The following is a 22,426-nucleotide window of genomic DNA, read 5'->3' on the forward strand; positions in this document are numbered from 1 at the left end:
AAGTAAATTAGAAAGATGTTTTAAAGATGCATTCTCTTTCTAAATCATGAAAGAATAAATGTGGGTATCATGGCCCTTTAATGTCTGTAAAAAAAAACTAAATTACATTATTTTTTTAAACAAATGTATTTTTTTTTTTATCTTTAAGTATTTATTAGCCAAAAAGATAAGCCGTTTGTACCACTAGTGATACAGGCCAGGAAGGGACAGATTGCACTACTGAAAGCGTTGTGTGTGCCAAATAACCACGCGGTGAGGCTTCTTGGGCTACGCACTCCGGCTGTCTGGGCACCACAGGTTCTGTTGTGAATGTGTCGCAGCCCATTACAGATCCAGTTGCTCTGGTGTGGAAAGACTTGCCATGCACTTGAGTTGAGCAATAATCTGTCTCAATGATAAATAATTAAATTATCAAACAATGTAAAACACAAAGGGATATACACGTGTAATGCTCATTAGACATAACCATGCCTGTATCCTGAGTGGGACAGCAGATGACACTTTGTTTATAGGGAGCGTATTCGCTTTTTTATGTAAATCGTTTTAAGATGTCGCAAGGCTGATTGTATAAAATCCTTGTCAAGCCATTAGAGAATTCCAGCTTCTTATTGAACTGTATCTAACACTGATATATTTGCTGCTTTGCTAGAATCTTCTCCCCTCTGCATGCGCTCTGCCGTGGAGGTGATGCCCACCAGCGAGCGCTCTCACCATCGTCCTCATCAAGTCCACTGCACTTAAAGGTCCCCTTTAGTGCTGATTGTGCCCTGGAGCCTTGCCAGTTAGCCTTTTTCACCAACCCACAACCACAAAGTAATCCCGGTAGCCCGTGCTACGGTGGTCCATTGCAGTGGAGGTAAGGAGGTGTGCCAGCATGTGATGTGATTGCATGCTCTGATAGGGTCTCACTAATTGCTTATTGTCATAGGTGGCAATGTGATAAACCAATGTCATGTTCACTAATATATCTATTGGCTTGTCTCACACTATTGTGCAACTGACTCCTGCAGCTGCAGTTAAGTGGATGTTAGAATATTCATCACCATGTTCTGCCTTCCTAACGAGCATTAGATGCCAGGCAAGAAATCATGAGCTTTACACTTGGCAACTACTTGGTGACATCAACTAGACTGCATTGCCATGATGTTCCTACCAATTACTGTGGGCTCCCAGATGCAAGTTTACAAAGTATTTATAGGATAAAAATCACTTAATCTGCTTAGGGTTCTATTTGCCCAGGTTGTAAGGCCGAGTAGCTGTAATGTAAAATGCCAAATTGTTAAAGCAAAATATATGTTTGTGTTAAACAGAACCAGATTGTATTTCTTAAATAATAACATTTTATAATTTTACAACCTGCAGCAGTAATCGGTGTTACTAGTTAGAAGTCCTGTGGCCTTGTACTACAAGAGTTCAGGAGACAGTACAGAGAGGTCCAGAGCATGGTGTCTACAGTAGTATAGCACATAAGGCATTGCCCAGCAGCAGTGCCCACGGAGAGGCATCCTCCCACCCCACAGTGTGCCATGGAGACGCTTCCCCCCACAGAGTGCCATGGAGAGGCTTTGCCCCTACGGTGTGCCCCGGAAAGGCATCTTTCCCCCTAAAGTGTTTCCCCTGGAGAGGCATCTCCAGGGGAAACGATTTACATAAAAAAGCTGTCTGGGCACCACAGGTTCTGTTGTGAATGTGTCGCAGCCCATTACAGATCCAGTTGCCTTGTACTACAAGAGTTCAGGAGACAGACGTACAGGCGTTTGTACAGTGTGCCTCATAGAGGCATCTCCCCCCCCCCCCCACAGTGTGCCCCAGAGAGGCACCCCCCCTACAGTGTGCCCCAGAGAGGCACCTCCCCCCCCCCCACAGTGTGCCCCAGAGAGGCATCTTCCCCCCCCCCTACAGTGTGCCCCGTAGAGGCATCTTCCCCCCCTACAGTGTGCCCCAGAGAGTCATCTCCCCCCCCCAGTGTGCCTCATAGAGGCATCTCCCCCCCCCCACAGTGTGCCCCAGAGAGGCACCCCCCCTACAGTGTGCCCCAGAGAGGCACCTCCCCCCCCCCCCACAGTGTGCCCCAGAGAGGCATCTTCCCCCCCCCCCCTACAGTGTGCCCCGTAGAGGCATCTTCCCCCCCTACAGTGTGCCCCATAGAAGCATCCCCCCCCCCTACAGTGTGCCCCATAGAGGCATCTTCCCTCCCTACAGTGTGCCCCATAGAGGAATCTTCCCTCCCTACAGTGTGCCCCATAGAGGCATCTCCCCCCCCCCATCCTACAGTGTGCCCCCGAGAGGCATTTTCTCCCCCCCACCCCTCAGTGTGCCCCGGAGAGGCATTTTCTCCAAAACCGATCCCCGCCCCAGGTGTGCCACAGTGAGAACCCACCCCTTACAGTGTGCCATGGAGAGGCTTCCCCCACAAAGTGTGCTTTGCAGCGGACAAGATCACATCACATAGAAGAGAAGCTGCTTATTGTGGCAGATACTGACTTTGTGAGTCATGTATAACATACCATGCTACAATTTATCTGCACTGTTCTCTCACAAACTTTTGTCTCCTTACATGTGCCTACTCTGTGGAGCTCGAAGTTGGGTAGTAGGACCTGATGCTGCTTTAGAATAAATAGCTCCAGTATCCTGATGCGCTAGTCCCCGGCTGTTACATTTCTTTTATGAATGAACATGGTGGTTAGTAATCTCTTGAGAACATGCTACTGTAATAAAAAGGGATTGTGGTGTGTGTGATATTGCAGAATCACTGAGGCCTGTAATAACACCTACAGCTTGTTGCTCCTGTGTGTATTGTATGCAGTTTTCTGGTGACTAATGGGTCACTTGTGTGATTTTGCTAATACAAAGCTAACCTGATTGGTACAAGAAGCACACAAGCTGGTATATTACATACCCATATTGCCCTGATTGTGGCATACAGAGCCCCACAAATAACTGGCATAACCCAGCCCCTGTTTGAGGCTCTCTCCGGTCCTCTGCAGACAAACCTGTCCTAGAGGATAAAATGCAGCTGCCGGGGTCACTTTTTGCCTTGGGTTGTCGCAGATTTAGCGTTCTACTCTTAGCTACATTATAGCTGACGTGCTGTTTGGGATATTTAGTGAGTGTGCCTGTTTTGTGTGCGTTTTCCTGGTTGTGATGACGAGCAGCTTGTCAGGTTTGTGCTGAGAAATCTAATACCTCTGCTGATCCTGTCTTCTTGTAACTTCTCAGCAAGGGTGGGAAGAGCGGAGGAGAGGTGTGAAGTGCAAAACATTATCTTGTTCTCTTCTTGCTTATAAATGTGTTTGCTGCTGGTTAATCACTGCCATCAAGGGCCACTTTACTCCTGCATTACAAACAAGAGGTCCTGATTGTACATTTTGATTGTGATTTTCCACTACACATCACCCTCTCAACATACAAATAGACTTTACTAGACCACAATAATAAAACGCTCCGCTCTGTTCTGTAAAACAGTCACCCCTCATTTCTGTGTAAAATGTGCTCTCTCAGGCTGTTGCCGGTATCTGCTGTTACTCAGACAGGTCCAGTGATGAGAGGTGTGAAATTGTACAGGGGATAATGAGTCTGGACAGTGAGGGGCGGCTTCAGAACGCAATGGGCAGATAGAGCAATAGGTGTGCAGAATATTTCTTCAGCTCTGTTTAATGTAATTTATCATTTTTTGTTTAATCTGAATTCATGGCAAGAGCATTGATGTCTGTCATCTGTTAGAAAACATGGCTTAAGTTTAAAACAATAAATATATTGTGTGCATTTGACCATGGCAATGGCAAACTGTGGAAAAAGTGTGTTTAGTCAGCAGTTACCTGTTACCGGAAAGTCCCCCTGGGTCGGGTGTAAGGTTACACGGATACTTCAGCTGGTCGGGTGACAGCTGAGGATGATGGCTGTTTATAAAGCGTCTATATTTAGCTGGTGTGACCTGCGGGAAAAGCTTTGTCTCCTGTTACAATTCCTCGCTCATGCCTCCTCTACCTGACTGCGGTGCTGTGCAGTGATACTCTGTGCTTTATCTCCTATCATTAGAAGTAATGAAAATGTTAATATCTGTTCAGGTGACTAAATATAATCATATATTAGGGATGCACCGAAATTTCGGCCGCAGAAAGTTTCGGCCGAAAATAGCATTTTTGGCTATTTCGGTTTTCGGTTTTTTAGCCTGTTATTTTCGGTAAAATTATTGTGTAGCATGTTTCAAATTTGATGCTAGCCTAGAGCTGCTGTTTAAGTTTATTACTTGACTTACTGTTCTGCATATAATGAGTTTTCTAGGACTATACTTTATTTGGATAATTAGTAAAAAAAAAAACCTGTTAAATATGATTCTGTTACATAGAACTAAATGAAGAATAATACAGTATATTGATATTTATAATTGTTTTAAGTAGGGATGCACCAACATTTTGGTCGCAGAAACATTTTGGCTGAAAATGGCATTATTGTTTGCCTGTTTTTTTTTGTTTTTTTTTCTTGGTAAAATTATTGTGTAGCATATTATTGTTTTAAGATATTTTTGTCCAATTTTAGTGTGTTACTTTCAATAAAAGGGTGGGATTTTTTTATTGGCTCTAATTATGCAAAAAAAAACAAAAAAAACCCCAATAATTTGAAAAAATACATTTTCGGTATCCGTTTCGGTTTTCGGCCAAGTGCATCCCGGATTTTCGGATTCGGTTTCGGTCCAAAATTTCCATTTCGGTGCATCACTATCATATATAATGCCACTTTTCTTTATAGGAATAAAATATTAGTACAGAATAGTCCCGTGCATATTGTATCAGCTCAGATAGAGAATACAATGTTAAACAACTTTGCAATTTACAGCTATTATTTAATTTGCTTTTGTCTTTTGTTATCCTTTGCTGAAAGGTTTATCTAGGAAAGCTCAGGAGCAGCAAAGAATCTACTTTCTAGCTGCTGATTGGTGGCTGGATATATATACTGGCTTCATTGGCTCACCCATGTGTTCAGTTAGAAACCAGTAGTGCATTGCTGTTCCTTCAACAAATGATACCTAGAGAATAAAGCAAATTAGATAATAGAAGTAGTTTAGAAAGTTGTTTACAATTTTATATTCTCTATCTGAATTCTGAAAGAATATTTTTTGGTTCATGTCTCTTTAATCTGAGGTAGAAAATGGCAGAAAAATATGGTGTTTTATGTTAGGGAGTGTTGTCAGAAATGAAGCACTGGATTGTAGAATGTGTACAAATACACCTGAAATGATTTTTATCTCCCAGATATTTGGTTTTACCAGCTACTGGTTTCTGTGTGCTATCCAAACAAACTTGCTGACCCCCCCATTTCCCCCCACAAATAAAAACACGATAATGCTGTCTCGGTTCGTTACTGACCTGATGCTAATTTTTGTTGTTTTTTTACATTTTCTTATTCAGCAACTCGCGCCTGTTTTCAGATGTACCAGTTTGCACACTAGTTTACTTTATTGCCAAGAGTATGCGCCCAGTAAATAAAGACCAAATACGCGCATTATTTCAGCATAAATTCATTAGTGAAACAAATGCCAGCAATGGCTGCGGTCTGTGGGATTCTGCTCTTTTCAGAGTAAAAGTGCAACACACAAAGATCTGTGCTAATACAGTGAAGTGAACCGGGTTGCACAAACTAACGAATAGCAAATACTGAAATAATGCACATATCTAATACACTGTCATTTTGTTTTGTGCCATCAGGTTGGTATAAGCTACAGTGCTATGTACTACAAGTGTATTTTGAGCCCTAAAATTCAGTGGACAACGCATTGTTGATATCCGTGTGACACTCAGCACGTTGTCCACTGGCACAGATGCAGTTTGTATGTTTATCGGGGAAGTTGAAATTCAATCATCTTCCTACTAGGTGCCTTTAAGTACGCTCTGGGCTCTAAATGGGACCCTACTACCCCAATATAAGCATTAAATGGGACAGCCCATTTTTTTAAAACTGGGGTCACATGCTTAGGTAGGGTTATCCCCATAGTTACAGCCATATGTAACAAAATCACTATGTGGGATGTACCCTCTGTTGCCCCTACAATACATAGAGCCTCTTATTTGATGATGATTCCTGTACTGTTTAGCTTGTATACTGTAAAAAATGGCCCTAATTTGTATGGTGTCTCTTCCCCATATTTAGACATTTCTGCAAAGTAAAGTTATTTTCTAAAAGTGCTTGGTCTGCTGAAAAAAACATGGTAGGATTTGTATGGATACCTCCTAAAAATACTGAAATTGCTCTGTAAATGCAGTAAGCTGAGAGAATAAAATCGGCAATAGCACAAGGGTGATAAACAGCTCAGCAGTGAAGGGGTTAAAGGGCACTAGAAGCTCACTGTGGGACTGGTCTAGCTGTGACAATATTAGGGCTAGGTAAATCCTAAAAAAACTAAACTGCTGAGTACATCTTCACATGTTATAGCAATCCTGAACAACTGTAGTGTGTATATATATGTGTATATATATATATATATATATATATATATATATATATATATATATATACATACACACACAGAGAACTGAGCGCTGACACAATCGGTATTTGTATGGTTTATTATCTATAATCAACACAAGCTGGTGTTAAAATTCATAACCTGCATTACATCATATTAATGTGATTGTATCGTTCGATTAGCTGGCACAGTATTCACTAGACAAGACCGTATTGTAAGTATTTTCCCACATTTCACCCTGTTATGTAGGCAGAGAAGGCGTAACTTAGTTTTTAAATATCTTGCAGCGTGTAGTTGATTCTATTATTGCTCATCCGCTGCAGACTAGTATTGTCTGACCTCCGATGATAAAATGGCACTAACTGAATCACAGTAAAATAATGTTTTTATTGCAGCTTTAGTTCTACAGCAAATTAAACATTATTTACCCTGTGCTGTTGTCAAGCTGATAAAGAAATGTAACCATTGTTTATATTCTTTGTAACTGGCACTTGCAGGGCCAGAGATGCACATGTGAAATAAAGTAGCCATTGGTAATATTTTGAGACTCCCTGACCTTGTGGTTTGTTCAGTCCCAGCACATATCTCTGGGTTCTGCATTAACATAATATTAATATGGACCCTTCTGGGGCCAGTTTCTGCTGATATTGATACATTAGCTCATAACCAGACCTCACTAGGGCAAAGCCTTAAAGGGACAGTCTAGTTCAAAATAAACTTTCATGATTTAGATAGGGCATGCAATTTTAAACAACTTTCCAATTTACTTTTATCATACATTTTGCTTTGTTCTCTTGGTATTCTTAGTTGAAAGCTAAACCTAGGAGGTTCATATGCTAATTTCTTAGACCTTGAAGGCTGCCTCTTATATGATAGCATTTTGACAGTTTTTCACCACTAAGAGGGTGTTCATGTGTGTCATATAGATAACACTGCACATGGAGTTACCTAGGAGTCAGCACTGATTGGCTAAAATGCAAGTCTGTCAAAAAAACTGAAATAAGAGGGCAGTTTGCAGAGGCTTAAGATACAAGACAATCACAGAGGTAAAAAGTGTAATATAGCTTGGTTATGCAAAACTAGGCAATGGGTAATAAAGGGATTATCTGTCTTTTAAAACAATACAAATTCTGGTGTAGACTGTCCCTTTAAGGTGGGGGCCTTCCTGGCTATTTGTAATCCACAAAGGATGATCTGGCAGCCAGCTAGAAGAAAGAGATGCTGCTTTTCTATGACTTTTAGTCCCCCCCCCAGCCCAGTTAGTATGTGCCAGAGGATATGCATTTGAACAGCCTTCATGTGCAAATATGGAGGCATGTTTTCGTTCATAAAATTGGTGAAAGTCCATGAGTCGTTACTCCTGGGAATTCCACTCCTGGCCACTAGGAGGAGTCAGATACCCAAATCTCCAAGAACCCTTAAAATCCTCCCGCCTTACTGGTAAACCAGTCTTATCTTTGCCTCCGCTGGAGGAGGGTAAAAAAGGGAGGTGCCTCAGTTGTTCAATGATAAGGGTGCTCAGAGCCATTTTCCCATCAGAGAGCTACTGTTTGGACAGAGGGATGTTTATGGAGTATTGGGTCTTGGCACAATTTCACCCAGTGGGAGTTAGTCACAGGACTGCCACAGGATCGATCACTAGCCTACTCATGTTAGATCGTTATCGCCACATACTCAGATTCTCTGCAGTCACACGTACATCAATGGATTGGCTATCTACTTATTTGGTAAGTATGTAGTTTATGTGGGCACTAAATTGGCTTATAGGCTATTAGTAGGTACACTTAGTGTTGTACATCATAGCCAGGGAACTATCATGGCAGGAAATTTTCCTTATATATTCAGTATAGAAATTTGGGCTTCAGGAACCTGCATTTTTATTTTATATAGCTTGTGTTTTTTACCTTTATGGTTTTTAGTGTGCATTGGTTATTTTGGGTGCATTTGAGTTATGTTGGTATGCGTCGGCTTCCTGCCGTGCTTTATGTGTATTGCTACCATTTTAGTGCATTACCATTTTTAGTGCGTTAGCCTTATTTGCATGCCTTGCATTTTTAGTTTCATTTGCCCTCATTGGCTTAGTATGCACGTGCGTGCACATGGTGTAGGCTATTTAGTTAGCGCACCATGGCTGTCTGCGCATTTGTCATTTAGTACTTAGCTTTTTGTCGGGTTAGCACACTTCACTTCTTTCTCTCCATGTTATTTAGTGGATACGTAGCGCACCACTGTTTTCTTTGGCCTTATCTGATGGAGGGGGTAAGATTTTAGATACTGTCAAGTGCTGCTTATTTTTTGGGTGTATTTAATGGTTTTCAGCTTATATATTTGGTAGCATATATTTATTTCTAAGAATTTTGTGTTTTAATACTTGATTTGCTTACCTCATTAATTTATTTTCTGGGGTTTTCAGTCTAGGCCTGTTTGACATGATAAAGAATAATGGTTCTGTCCCCACTACTTTAACTAGTGGTTCCTTGGAAGCTAGGTCCTTTGAACACTTATTTTTTAATTTTTTTAAAGTATTTTTTTTTCAAGTTTATGGATGTAAGTAAGTATCTGTCCTCCCTCTGTTTTTTCTATACAGGGGAGTTTTTCAAATTTTGTACCCTCTACTGCAGGGCTCAACAAACCCAGGAGCCTGGGAGCCACTGGCTCCTAGAATTTTACCCCTGGCTCCTAACTTTTTTAGTTATTCTCTATACAGTATATCTCTATATACAAATCCAACTGTCTGGCTCCTAAAAATATGCCTGGCTCCTAAATATTCTTACTGGCTCCTAATTTTTGAACATACTCGTCAAGCACTGCTGTGTCTGATATATTGGCGGCTATGCCTCTAAGTAAGCGTAATAGGTTGGTTTCTGATCATCCCTCCTCTATCTTATGTAAATTAAATAGTTCTAAATCCATTAAGCTGCATGTTTCAGACTCTGGTTTGTCTGATTTGTCCCTAGAGGGTGACGTATTTTCAGATGATCAGGAGCCAGTCTTTGTTCAAGATACAGAATTATCATCCTTACTTCTTTCTTTCTTAAGATAAGTTTTATGTACTTTAGGGGTTAAGGATCATAAAGTTCCTGAGGAAAACTCTAAGCAATTGGATTTGTTTTTTTTTAAACTTTCTGCTAAGCTTGGTATCCTTTTTGTATCCAGCTTTAAAATTTAAAAGGATGTTTCCTTTACCTGCTGGCTGCTTCTACTATAGAGCTGTCGGAAACTAAAGCTCTTTGTAATATGAAGTTATTCACTGTACCCACAGATGTTGCTGCTAAACAGAAACTATGTAGAAGTCTGCATAAGGGATAGGGGAAACCAGATGTGGAGTTCTTGCTCAATGTGAATATGGCTGCACCTCACTGACAAGGTCCAAAGAAGGCTGAAACAATCGTCTGGGGTTGCAATGTTTCTTGTTCAGTGAGGGATTGCCTGGTATTTCAAGGCTGGACTGACCTTACTAGGCGGGATCAGACTGATATATTTCAGGAAAGTTTTCCTCTGTGAGAAGCACAACTGGTGTATAAAAGAAGCTGCTCCTATGGGGTGGTAACTTGCCATAGAACAAGCTACGGAGTTCCTGGTAGAGTGCTTCTCTTTCTGTATGACTATGCAGAATATGTTGTCACAAAAGAGGGTAGCTGAAGACCCCATGTCCCTGTATAGTGTCCTGTATTACATGACCCATAAGTAACCATAGCAATTATACTACCTAGTTGTCTTGCACAAATACACAGCAATTATGCTCCAGATCTTAACAGAACCAGTAGCTTTTTTTGTACAATTCGTATCCAAATTCAAATACAATATCAGCAGTAACTAATACATATAGCAAATAAACATTTACATTAAATTAATGGTAAATCCTAGCGTTGTGAAACTCTAGGATTTACCAGTGGAACAAATAAAGGGGGCCAGCTGGCGCCATGCCGGAGAGCTAGAACGCTATTGGCTAACATCACCTCACAGCAAAACAGCATTCTGCCGTGGGCTGCCTGATGTGTTCAGCGTGGTGAATGCTTCAGACAAATAGACATTTTCAGCATGAAGTATTTTATACTTCATGACTTTAAGTCCTCTTTATTTGTTCCACTGGTAAATCCTAGCGTTTCACATACACTAGGATTTACCATCTCTTTAACTCTGGGTTGTAAGTCTGCTCCTGCAGGAGGTATAGAAGCGCAAACTGTACTGTGTGGCACTGGTGATGTCATTTACAAGGTAGTCAGAATACCTACATATATATCACATACACTTATGTAGCATAATGTGCTTTTATTTCACTGTTTGTGTGTTATAAACTTAATTGCCTGACTAACTGCTTTGTAGGCTGTTGGCTTCACTGTAAGACTGTGTTGCATGTGACAGATATGATTATTTAGTATCAGAACATGACTCAGCTAGACACATAGGAGTCATCATTTGCCATTAGTATGTCCGACAATTTAAAAATATTGTAAATGCAAATTGGCTGCATGTCGTACCAGTACTATGCCAGCTGCACACACTTGGTCTTGCTATACATTGGCTAGATATCCTCCTGTCATTGCAGTCTGTATTTATCAATATCTCGGGGGGCATGTTCTCATACTACAGGTACCATCACATATAGAGGAGCTGCTAATAATTGCCAATTCCTAGGACTATATCTATATGAGTTATAATCATGGTTGGTGGCAGCTGTTCCCCCTGGGTTACTGTCTGATTTTGCATTTATCTCACATCTCCTAATAGCTCCTGTGTGAAAGATAATTTCTTGTATTTATGGAACATATTATCTACATTGTTTTGTTCAATTGTACATAGTCAGTCCCACCTGAACCATCAGTGTTTGTGCATAAAGATCACAAGTTTATTCTGTAATTTCCCCTATGTTGCATCTAACTCTTCAGTTCCAACTCTGGTCATTATTGTGTGATCACAGAAAATCAGCAAATGTTCTTCAGTCAAAATAGGAATTCATTTCACACAGTTTTTTTGTTTTCTGATGTATTTTAAAGCTCTTGTAACTGCCAGATTTATGTCACTGACCGCACTGTCCTGTCGTCCTCGGATGCAACCATCAGGGGATTGTGTTCTATTAACCATTGGTGGTTTGTGTTGCTGCCTTCACAATACATTCAGACAATATGAATTCCCTCTCATTGGTTGACACCCATTCCAGGCTCTAATAATGGTTTAAGTGCTTCAGTGCAGGGGGGCTGGAGGGAGCACTTGTGAAATCAAAGGATTATAGGAGGAATCAGCCAGTAATTCCCATAACCAGTCCACTGATGAGGGTTGGAATACAGAGGGGAGTGGTGCATGAAATCAATACAGACCAGAAACAGTAGATGCTGCCAGAGGAACTGTGGTTGTGTCTCTGGTACTAATGGAACAACAGGCTGCATGCTTCCTCAGGGAATACCTACTTGCTGCGCCACAGGCAATGTGCGCTCTCTTGCCTTCTGCAGATGAGTGCCAGCCATGACACCTGCCCTGGACAATGTCTGAAGCCTTTTGGACAGTTTTGTCCAATTTCTCGCTGCCTGAGACCAACATGCTGAGAAGAACGAAGAGGTAAAAGCAGTTTGTTAGTGTCTGTAAGTTTAGTAGTTTGTACGATGCAGTGCATCACACTGCTGGCAGCCTCTGGTGTAAGGTTACATGATGTGCGGTTCAGCTGGATATGTCTCAACTTTATATTCTGTTCTTCCTGTGTTTTTGTAAAGTACCAGTTACTTGTGTGCGATTGGGCTTCTATGTATTGTGATAAGTTTTGTGTAGATAGAAAATAGATGTTTAGTGCTGTGTGTCTGGTGTAAGTTGTGTGCATCTCACTGTCAGATGTGTAGCCAAAGACCAGCACTGTGCAGCTCTCTGGGTATTGTCACTTATACCAGCCCCAGACAAAACGCCCTCTAGCATCTTGTACAACTAAATAAGTTTCAGTTTACAGGGTGTGATATAAACACTGTTGAGTAAGTGGTGGCTCTTCTGTGTGGCCCTGTCTTCTCCCCTAGTTACTCCACAAAACACACTTGCTAGTTGTACCCCTGAGCAAAAGTATTTTAAACAGTGTCACTGTTTTCTACACTGGGGGGGGGGGGGTATACTGGATGCTCCTTGTTCCATCAATGCTGATTTGGCAGCACCCTGTGACCTGAAATCTCAGCTGTGTGTAAATTTTACACTGGTGAGTCTGGGGGGGGGGGGGGGGGTGTTTAGTTGAAGGTAAATAAAGCTTTTTAGGTGCAGTGCTGAACACTGACGGAGCTATAGCTAGGGTTGTAGAGTTGCAGACTTACATTTTACTACGGTATCAGCCACAGTAGTATTGGTAATTGAGGACCTGCTAACCCAATGAGTGTTACATTCTTAGTCCTTATTAGTCTTGGGGATAAACTAACTAATTCTGTGCAGACAAGCAGCAGGGTTAGAAGTTGTCATTTATTCTTAAGTTTTGTTTAGAAAAATCTCTGCATGTTCCTTGTTAAGTTGTGACTACTTCCTCTGTTTCATGTTTTGTATTTATCCAGGACACATTACATTATTTAAATGTATTAACTGTATCTTTCATCTGTGTCCTTTTTTAATGGATTCCACAACTTGATTTACTAACGGATTAGCCAAAAGTGACTTTCACATGGCTCAGACCTCCATTGGTCCATTTTTCATTTGTAATGCTTGCACCTCCCTCCTCACACTTAGGTCCTTGTGCAGATCTATTCCACTCCAAACAATCTTCAGTGAGCTTCTTGAAACGTACTTTGGGTTGATTCTGTCTGCATAGATTTGCAGGGGAACAATGGCATTAAAGGGACACTAAAGTCAAAATTAAACTTTCATGATACAGAAAGAACATGCAATTTTGATCAATTTTCCAAATGACTTATTTTATAGAATTCGTTTTGTTCTCTTGATATCCATCGTTGAAAAGCCTGCATAGGTAGGCTCAGAAGCAATGCATTACTGTGAGCTAGTTGCTTGTCACTGTCTCACGTAATGTGTTCCGGTAGGCCCTTATAGAGCATTGCTTTACTTCAATAAACGATTCCAAGAGAATGAAGCAAATCTGATAATAGAAGTATATCTGTATATCTGAAAATTGTATGCTCTATCTGAAACCCAAAAGTTATCTTTCATGACTATGTCCCTTTAAGGTCTATTTCTCAACTCTGTAGGTTCATTTTATAAAAGTTTTGCTGTGAAGAAGGGGGCATGTTATTTCTGCAGACACAAATTCACAGTTTTGAGAACTACAAATCCAATAATATGTGATATCTTCATGATAGAAAAATTGTCTAAAATAATCTGACAGAAACCTTTGGGAGAGCATGAGATTGTGAATGGATTAATGGAATTAATTTACAAAAAAATATTACAGCCATGAATATACAGCATCTTGCTATATAGTTAAAAACAAATTTATATTTCAGGATGAATAACCTTTTTCTGGTTTATAATGTATCTTAAATAGAAACTATCTTTAGATAGATTTTTTCCCCCTCAAAAAACATTTTATTAAAACATAAATAAAAAAATCATATTTAAACAATCTGATGTAAAAATAAATAAATATAAATTAAGAGCGCCCCATCTAGAGGTACAGAAAAAAAGGATATATACTTAGTGTAGAAGCTCTGTCATAACACAGTTCCTTCCAGGAGTTGCTGCACATTGAATAAACACGGTACTGGAAACCGGATAGAGCTTTATAAAAGAACACAAGTAGAAGGGTGCAAACTCCTCTAAGCGTAGTATGTTAAAAAGCAAGTGAATTTATTAAAACAGCAACAAATGCAAACTCACGCATTTAAACCTCAAACGGTTATGAGTTATGATAAAAACGCATAAGAACAAATGGAGTCTCACGGCAGTATTCCAATGGAAGTAGCGTCCCAGGGATGTCTCCCACAATCTGTATCGATCGTCCTAAATGCTGGAGTCCTGCTGGGCTAACTGTGAGATCAGAGTCCCAAAATGTTCCACAAACAAGTTGGTGATCAGTTTTAAAATAAACCACCACAGACCAAAAACAGCCGCTCTATAGTATTGCCGGCTTGGAGACAGCTGATCGCTGTGACGTCTTAAAAAGGATTTGACATAGTGTCCCATTTGATTGCTCCACTTGTGAAATACATAGGACGCCTCTAATAATAATAGCTCCGAAAGGCTCTCTTATTATTAGAGACGTCCTATGTATTCCACAAGTGGAGCAATCACATGGGACACTGTCAAATCCATTTTTAAGATGGCTTTGGTACTCTGTTGTGCTGTTGATAACTATGGGATAAACCACAATGTCGGCTCTAGAAGAGCATTGCTCTACTGGGACTTAGCTGAGAGCATCAGGTGAGCCAATGACAAGACATAAGTGCAGCCACCAATTAGCAGCTAGCTCCCAGTAGTGCATTGCTGCTCCTGAGCCTACCTAGGCATGCTTTTTAACAAATGCTACCAAAAGAACTTAAATTTGATAACAGAAATAAATGGGAAAGTCCCTTTATAAAAGTCTGATGTAATAATTCTCCCAGTTGCAGAAATTAGTGTATTGTAGAACTTTAAGTTACCTAATTGAATCGCTAGAGCTAAAAACCTTGGTGTATTGTAGGAAGCACATAGCATATGAGTAGGATGTGGTGCTGTTTACTAAATATATACTCCATATGACTCCTACATACATGCCCTCTGTGCCCACGCCGCAGCATTAGTTTCACCATCCATCTGTTTAATGTGCTAATGGGTCGTATTTGGTCTGGTATATAAATAAATACAGAATAAACTGTAATGTAGGTCATATTCCTGTGACAAATCCATGAAAGCGTTTTCTAATGAACAAATAGAATTTATATATAAATGAGGCTTACAGCTTCCCCTGGTCCTGTCTGAGCCGACATTAATAATGCAGCGGTTCCTGGCTCGCTAGCTGGGTGCAGTACAGCTGCTTTGAATGGGCGTTTGGGGATGTCGGGTCACTCAGCGCAGGGTGTTATGGAATTCTAAAGCCGATTGCAGCATATATAAATATTGTTTGAAAGCATTAATGCCATATCTAATTGCTTTTTGCTGTAGCGGTAAGTTACATGATCACATGCACAGCACAGTAAGGGCTAGATTTATTAAAGCCCTACGGCTGCAAGTTCTCACAAGAACTTGCTCGCCGTAATTTATCAAGCAGCGGTCACCAGACCGCCGCTTCCCTAACTTCTTCGCCACCTCTAAGGTGGTGAAATTCAATCTCCTCGGTCTAGTCCGACCGAGGAGATTGACAGCTCATGCCCGCGCTTGATTGGCTGTGCGCGGGCAGGGGACGGGACTGCACGCAAGCTCAAAATTGCGCTCGTGTGCAATGGCGAATACCTGCGGGTAATTTCGCCCCGCCACAGGCGAGCTGAGGCGTACCGGGGCGCGTATACACGCCTCTGTCCACCTTAGCGTTAATAAATCTAGCCATAAATGTCACACAGTCCCCAAGAGTGCTGAATGCCTAAAGAGATGCTCAAGTCAGAATTAAAACTTTCATTATTCAGATAGAGCACACAATTTTAAACAACTTTTAAAATCACTTCCTTTATCTAAATCTCCCTAGGTATCCTTTTCAGCCAAGGAGAGAATGAAGCAAATTAGATCATAGAAGTAAATAACAAATCTTTTTAAAACTGTATTCTCTGTCTGAATCATGAAATACAAATGTGGGGTTTTGTGTTAAAGGGACAGTCTAGTCAATATGAAACATTTATGATTCAGATAGAGCAGGCAATTTTAATCAACTTTCTAATTTACTCCTATTAATTTTTCTTCATTCTTTAGGTATCTTTATTTAAAAAAAGCTGGAAAGCAAGCTTAGGAGACGGCCCATTTTTGGTTCAGCACCTGGGTAGCGCTTGCTGATTAAATGGCTACATTTAGACATCAATCAGCAAGTGCTACTCAGGTTCTGAACCAAATATGGGCCGGCTTCTAAGCTTACATTCCAGCTTTTTTAAAATAAAGATACCAAGAGAATGAAGAAAAATTGATAATAGGAGTAAATTAGAAAGTTATTTAAAATTGCATGCTCTATCTGAATTATGAAAGTTTAATTTTGACTAGACTGTCTCTTTAAGGTTTATTTGCAAGTTGAGATAAATTTGCAGTGTGGAGAGAAAACTGAGGATAAATTATAAAATGAATTACTTTCTGATGCTTTGCACCTTCCCTGACCAGCAAGTTAAAGTGATGGTAAACTTACCTTCTATTCGATAGAGTATTTTTGTTTTTTGGCCACAATCGATAGTTTAATTCATCACTTTCTTTTAATTTTATTTTAAGCAAAGTTATTGCCTATATAAATAGTTATTGACGCTTTAAAAATTCGACACGTGTTTTTTAAAAAAAATGTTTTATTCTTGATCACGCTTTTATTTTCTCCAATTGAAAATCTGGCCGTTAGGCGGCCGTCATCTGCCTCCTTGGATGGCCCGATTTTCAATTGGACAAGCTAAAAACGTCATTGAGACTACAAATTCGACCGGCTTTTTTTTTTTTTTTTTAAAGCGCCGATATCTTGGTTTACAGTAAGACTGGAAAAAATTATGAATTAAACTCCTATTGATTAGGGCCACAAAATCTAATACTCGATCAAAAAGAAGGTAAGTTTACCTTCACTTTAAATCTTCGGAAAATCTATCATGGGAACGTATTGTATACTGCAATCTGAAATAAAATTTAAAAGAACAGAGATACTAGGGTGACTGTGATATGAACCCTCTGTGCTGGCTGCGCCTGATTCCTGCTGAATCTTTGTCCATCACGTAGATGTGACACCTGATACGGTATTCTTATTCCTTGTGCGCACACCATTTGTCAGTTCGCTGTGTAGTATAGCATTACAAACAGATGATTGCAGCAGATGCTGGTCAAAAATGAGATCTGTATGCTTTTTAGTGACTTTGGGGAATTCTTTGGCCATTATTGAATTGATTTTTCCATTGTACATTGCAGACAATGCAATTTAATACACTGTTGTAATTGTGTCCCCTTTATATTAACCCAATCAGCACTGTATTCTGCCTCTAAAATAAAGTCTCTGAAACAATAAATGGCATTTCCACTTGTGGTATAGAATGAATACATTTCTCAAGCACACTGTTGTTAGTATTGATGAGTAATTTTACTATTTTACAATAGGTACTTGTAGATTATTCTGTTCTGCACATTCTGCTTGTGATTAAGATAAACTGTGTTGTGTTCACACACAGAAAAGATATCATTGTAGACGTAAAACGTGGAAGTGCCAGTATGTGGTCTAATCACCTTATTAGTCCTGTGCAGATACAGGTGGCTGACAGGGAGCAGGTACCGTGTGACTGGAACAGAAGTGTTTTGTGTGTTGCAGAGTGAGGACTTTGCATGAGTATTGAGGGTTGGGTTTTGCTTCCTGGGCCTTGTGTTGTAGCATGTAAAGCTTCAGTGTCATGCACTGTTTCACCCTAGCACATCTTTATCCCGTTGTATACAAGTGTTTGTAATGTATGTTCATAGCATAAATCATGCCACCTTCCTGTGTTATACTAATGAAGTGTTCTGGAACGTAAACTAGACATGTACGTCCCTCTATGGCAAGATAATCGCATCTGCTTCACGGCGCTTATCTGCTTCAGGAACTAATTATCGCTCTTGACTGTTTTGTGTTCCGCCTTTCACATTCACATCCATCCCTAAATTACTGTAATTAAAGACACAACTTTCATATCTGATCTAAAGTTGTGCGCAGCTGGTGCTTTTATAAATCTGATGTACCAGACTTTAGGTATTGTGTGCTGAAATATCTTAAATGTTTGTTTCCTCCCCAGCAAGTCTACATGTAATGAAAGTGTAATTTCTTTTGTAAAATTATGTAAATTGTTTGACGGAAAGAAATCAACTGAAATACTAAATTAGGGCTAAAACGACAAAAAATTAGCAATTGTTTGCAGGGAAGTCCCTTAGTATCTTGTTCCAGTCATTTAATTATTGCTCTTCATTGTGGGACATTTTCAGCATTCTTGTTGTGGCAAACCTAGCCACTTCTGGACTATAACGTAAGAAAGGTTGTCTGTGACAGACCCTTCGGTCAGGACTGAAAGTGTTAACTTTATTTTCTAACCACAAGTGGCTGGCTCCAGCTACAATCTAATTAATGCTTAGCATTCTATTGTTTGATCACCCCCAGAGAGAAACGCCTAAGTGATAAGGAGAGTCAAGAGTGTCCTGTGGTTGAAGTGTTTAAGTAATATAATCCTATTGTATCATGTCAAGGGCGCTTCTCCCTTTTATCTAATGTACAACATTCTTTCCACCCCCATCTGGGGGGGGGGGGGGGGTCAAAAACCTGTATAAATCTGTATGCTGCCTTCAAATAAAGTGTTATTCTGTTTAAAACCTGAAAACTGGCTGGGTTGTGAATTGCTGATTCCCTATGCAGGACATTGTTCCCTGGTGTTAACCCTTGGTATCCGGTTGGTACCGTTACAATTGGTGGCAAGCGACGGAATGAACCTTATCGCCCAGAAGAGCAACTACACAAGCCAGTAACCTCAGGAAGAGGGGGATTACTACAATACTGACTAAGATGGAAGGAGTACCAGGGACCGAAGTGAATGGAGATGGATTATTCTAAGCTAAAGAGACAAACGTAAAAGGAACTGCTAGAAGCCAGGGGAAAGATAGGCAGCAGCAAACCCAAGGCTATATTAATTGCTGAGCTGATGGAGGGAGACAGAGCTCGCAGCGCTACGCCTCCAGCAGCCATGGAGGAGACCCTATACCAGAGGGAAATGAGGACCAGGCTGGAATTTTTACCCCAACCTGTACCACGGGATATGCTATCCGTGGTAATGGCAGATGTGCAGGAGTACGTGATGGCACACAGTCCGCGGAATGCATCCTCCCGAGCAGAATCCATTTTGGACGCACTCAGCAACCCAGTAAGACCCAAAATCCCATACCATGCATTTAAAATGTTTTGTGAGGAGAAGGATGAGATTGATGGGTATTTACAGGATTTTGAGAGACTGTGCGAGTTACATGATTTGGAGCAGTCCGTATGGGTGCCGGTGCTAGCAGGCAAGCTAGCCGGTAGGGCAGCGGAAGCGTATCGCGCTGTACCCAGGGAGGACAGCAAGGATTACGCTAAAGTGAAGAGAGCGATCTTGGAAAGATATGCCATTACCTCAGAGGCATACCGGCGCAAGTTTAGAGGCCTGCGCAAGCCAGAAAGAGATTCCCATGCAGAGTGGGCCCACAAGCTGGATCAAGCATCTCAGGGGTGGATACAGGCCAGCCAAGCTACCACCATGGAAGAATTGCGACAACTGATGCTGTTGGAGCAATTCTTTAACGGCTTGTCCCCAGAAGCCCAAGAATGGGTGAGAGATCGAAAACCCCTCACCTTAACCGAAGCAGCCAGATTAGCAGACCAGCATTTTGATGCCAGGAGGCACCATGGACTACAGCCTAACAACGGACGGGCTAATATACAATGCCACACCTGCAAGCAGTGGGGACATATGGCACGTGAGTGCACCCAAAATCGGAGCAGACAAGCTTGGAACCAGGTCAGACAGAACCTGGCCCCAAGGGCGGCTGCTCACCATTACCAAACGGAGCCAGCCGCTCATGAGGTGTTGAACACCCAAGCCGAGGAACCCCTGGGAATTCTGCATGAGGTGATGTCGGTCCAGGGCCTTCGGGATTCGGGAGCTACTTTAACCCTGATAGCTCCCCATTTGGTGCCGGATACAGCACCCACTGGCGGATCCGTGGCAGTACGAGGGGCAGGGGGAGCAGTATACAGATTGCCCACTGCTAGAGTGGAGTACAGACCCCCAGTCACCCCAGCAGCTGCCAGTTACCAACCCCCGGCGCACCGCTATACCACACGGCCTCCGGCCACGAACTACCCTCAGAGAGCCCGGTTCAATTCGCGGGGCTACTCACAACCTATTCGGTGCTTTGGATGTAAGCAACTAGGGCACAAAAGACCAGAGTGTCCCCTAAATGCAGCGAATCAAGCACAGTCCTGGAGAAGACCCGCTGGCGGAATCCCACATAATCCTCAGCCTGTGGCCCGCTACGTAGAGGCGCCAGAATGCTGGGGCAGCCTACATGAAGCAGACCCCGTGCAAGCTGCCCACCGGAATAACCGGCAACGGGTTAAAGTGAATGGGAAGGAGGTCAGTTGTCTACGGGATACTGGTGCTACCATGACCTTGCTTCAAGAGAACTTGGTGCCTGAGAAACAGCACACTGGAGACACTGTGGCTGTGAGGGTAGCAGGGGGCACTGTGTTCCGCCTACCTGTTGCCAGGGTACATTTGGATTGGGGAGTGGGCGCTAGACTTGTGAATGTGGGGGTCAAGAAGGACTTACCTGCTGATGTTCTCCTTGGAAATGACTTGGCCCCCCTTGTTTCTGCCTATGCTCCCATGGATCCCGCTAATGTTAACCCTGTGACTACCCAAGCCCAGTCCCTCCGGGAAGAGACGCTTCCATGTTTGGGGTGGGGGCAGTACTGAGCCAAGTTGGAGCAGATGGCGGAGAACACCCCGTAGCTTACTTGAGCCGAAAGTTGTTGCCCCGGACATCCCCAAGCCGATCCGTTGGGATCAGACTGTGTATGCCGGCTTGGTTCTGGGGGAGCATTGTGGCAAACCTAGCCACTTCTGGACTATAACGTAAGAAAGGTTGTCTGTGACAGACCCTTCGGTCAGGACTGAAAGTGTTAACTTTATTTTCTAACCACAAGTGGCTGGCTCCAGCTACAATCTAATTAATGCTTAGCATTCTATTGTTTGATCACCCCCAGAGAGAAACGCCTAAGTGATAAGGAGAGTCAAGAGTGTCCTGTGGTTGAAGTGTTTAAGTAATATAATCCTATTGTATCATGTCAAGGGCGCTTCTCCCTTTTATCTAATGTACAACATTCTTTCCACCCCCATCTGGGGGGGGGGGGGGGGTCAAAAACCTGTATAAATCTGTATGCTGCCTTCAAATAAAGTGTTATTCTGTTTAAAACCTGAAAACTGGCTGGGTTGTGAATTGCTGATTCCCTATGCAGGACATTGTTCCCTGGTGTTAACCCTTGGTATCCGGTTGGTACCGTTACACTTGTATAATCAGTATTTTAGTCAGTGACTTTATTCGGCCAATAACCCCTCTTAATAAATAGTAAACTATAGCCGCCGTGGCTTATATTTACACACAATGCCAACTTAGTATAGAATGGGCAGAGCAATGATCATGCCTAGGGCAGCGGGGGCTATGGGACACATAAATATATGGCTATTAAACACACATGTCCATCAGCTCAGGGACATATTTTGTTAAGGTTGCAGGGTAGTAGGGTACCCTTTATTTGCTTTTTCCCCTCCAGAGGGCTTTTCCGGGGTGTTGTCACCTTGTTTGCCCATTCACCAGAGTTCCCCAAAGCACATATTGTTCCTCTTTTTCGTGGGACCACAAAAACTGTCAGACGTTCTTAATTATGCTTTTTCCTAGGGGCTGCAAGAACTGGTGCAAAGGCCACATTTGGCCCCTGGTTCACCAATTGTCCTTCCCTGACCTAGAGCAATATATCACATTGCCAAGTGCCAACCAAACCACCTTGCACCACCATATCTGCCTAGGATGGGACACACTGTCAGTCAGGGGGGACCAGGCTTCTAAAACGTTACTTTTGGTTTTAAAAGGTTCAGAAAAGTTAAATTTGTGTCTACAGCAGTTTCTTGCTGCCAGATGAGCTGGTATAGAACTCTATATGTCTACATAGCAGACAATTTGATTGTGCACACTCTGCTGCAGTAAGTGCAACTATTTAGCACACAACAGAGGGTTTTATCTTTCTGGGGCAAATATGGTCTGTGGTGACAGATTCGTATGCACTCCCTTCTGTTGTCACACTGTGTCCCCTTCTGTGTACACCTATAAACTAGTCCCTGTCCCATTTAGTGTTCCACCAGTAAG

The 22,426-nt window shown here is 41.9% G+C and overlaps 1 protein-coding gene across 7 annotated transcripts in view; it reads left to right on the forward strand.

Annotated features, from left to right (window-relative positions):
• Window positions 1–22,426, forward strand: part of LOC128640941 (microtubule-associated serine/threonine-protein kinase 2) — a 538,333-nt gene that overhangs the window by 249,210 nt on the left and 266,697 nt on the right. For 4 of the 7 annotated variants that reach the window (XM_053693406.1, XM_053693407.1, XM_053693411.1 and 1 more), the window contains one exon: window positions 650–856. The exons of the other annotated variants lie outside the window; for them this stretch is intronic. In XM_053693406.1, coding sequence (XP_053549381.1) covers window positions 650–856 — 207 coding nt within the window. The remainder of the gene's footprint in view (window positions 1–649; window positions 857–22,426) is intronic. 7 annotated transcript variants of the gene reach the window in all.

The sequence above is a fragment of the Bombina bombina genome, chromosome 10, assembly GCF_027579735.1.
Source record: "Bombina bombina isolate aBomBom1 chromosome 10, aBomBom1.pri, whole genome shotgun sequence".
NCBI classification, from domain to species: Eukaryota; Metazoa; Chordata; class Amphibia; order Anura; family Bombinatoridae; genus Bombina; species Bombina bombina.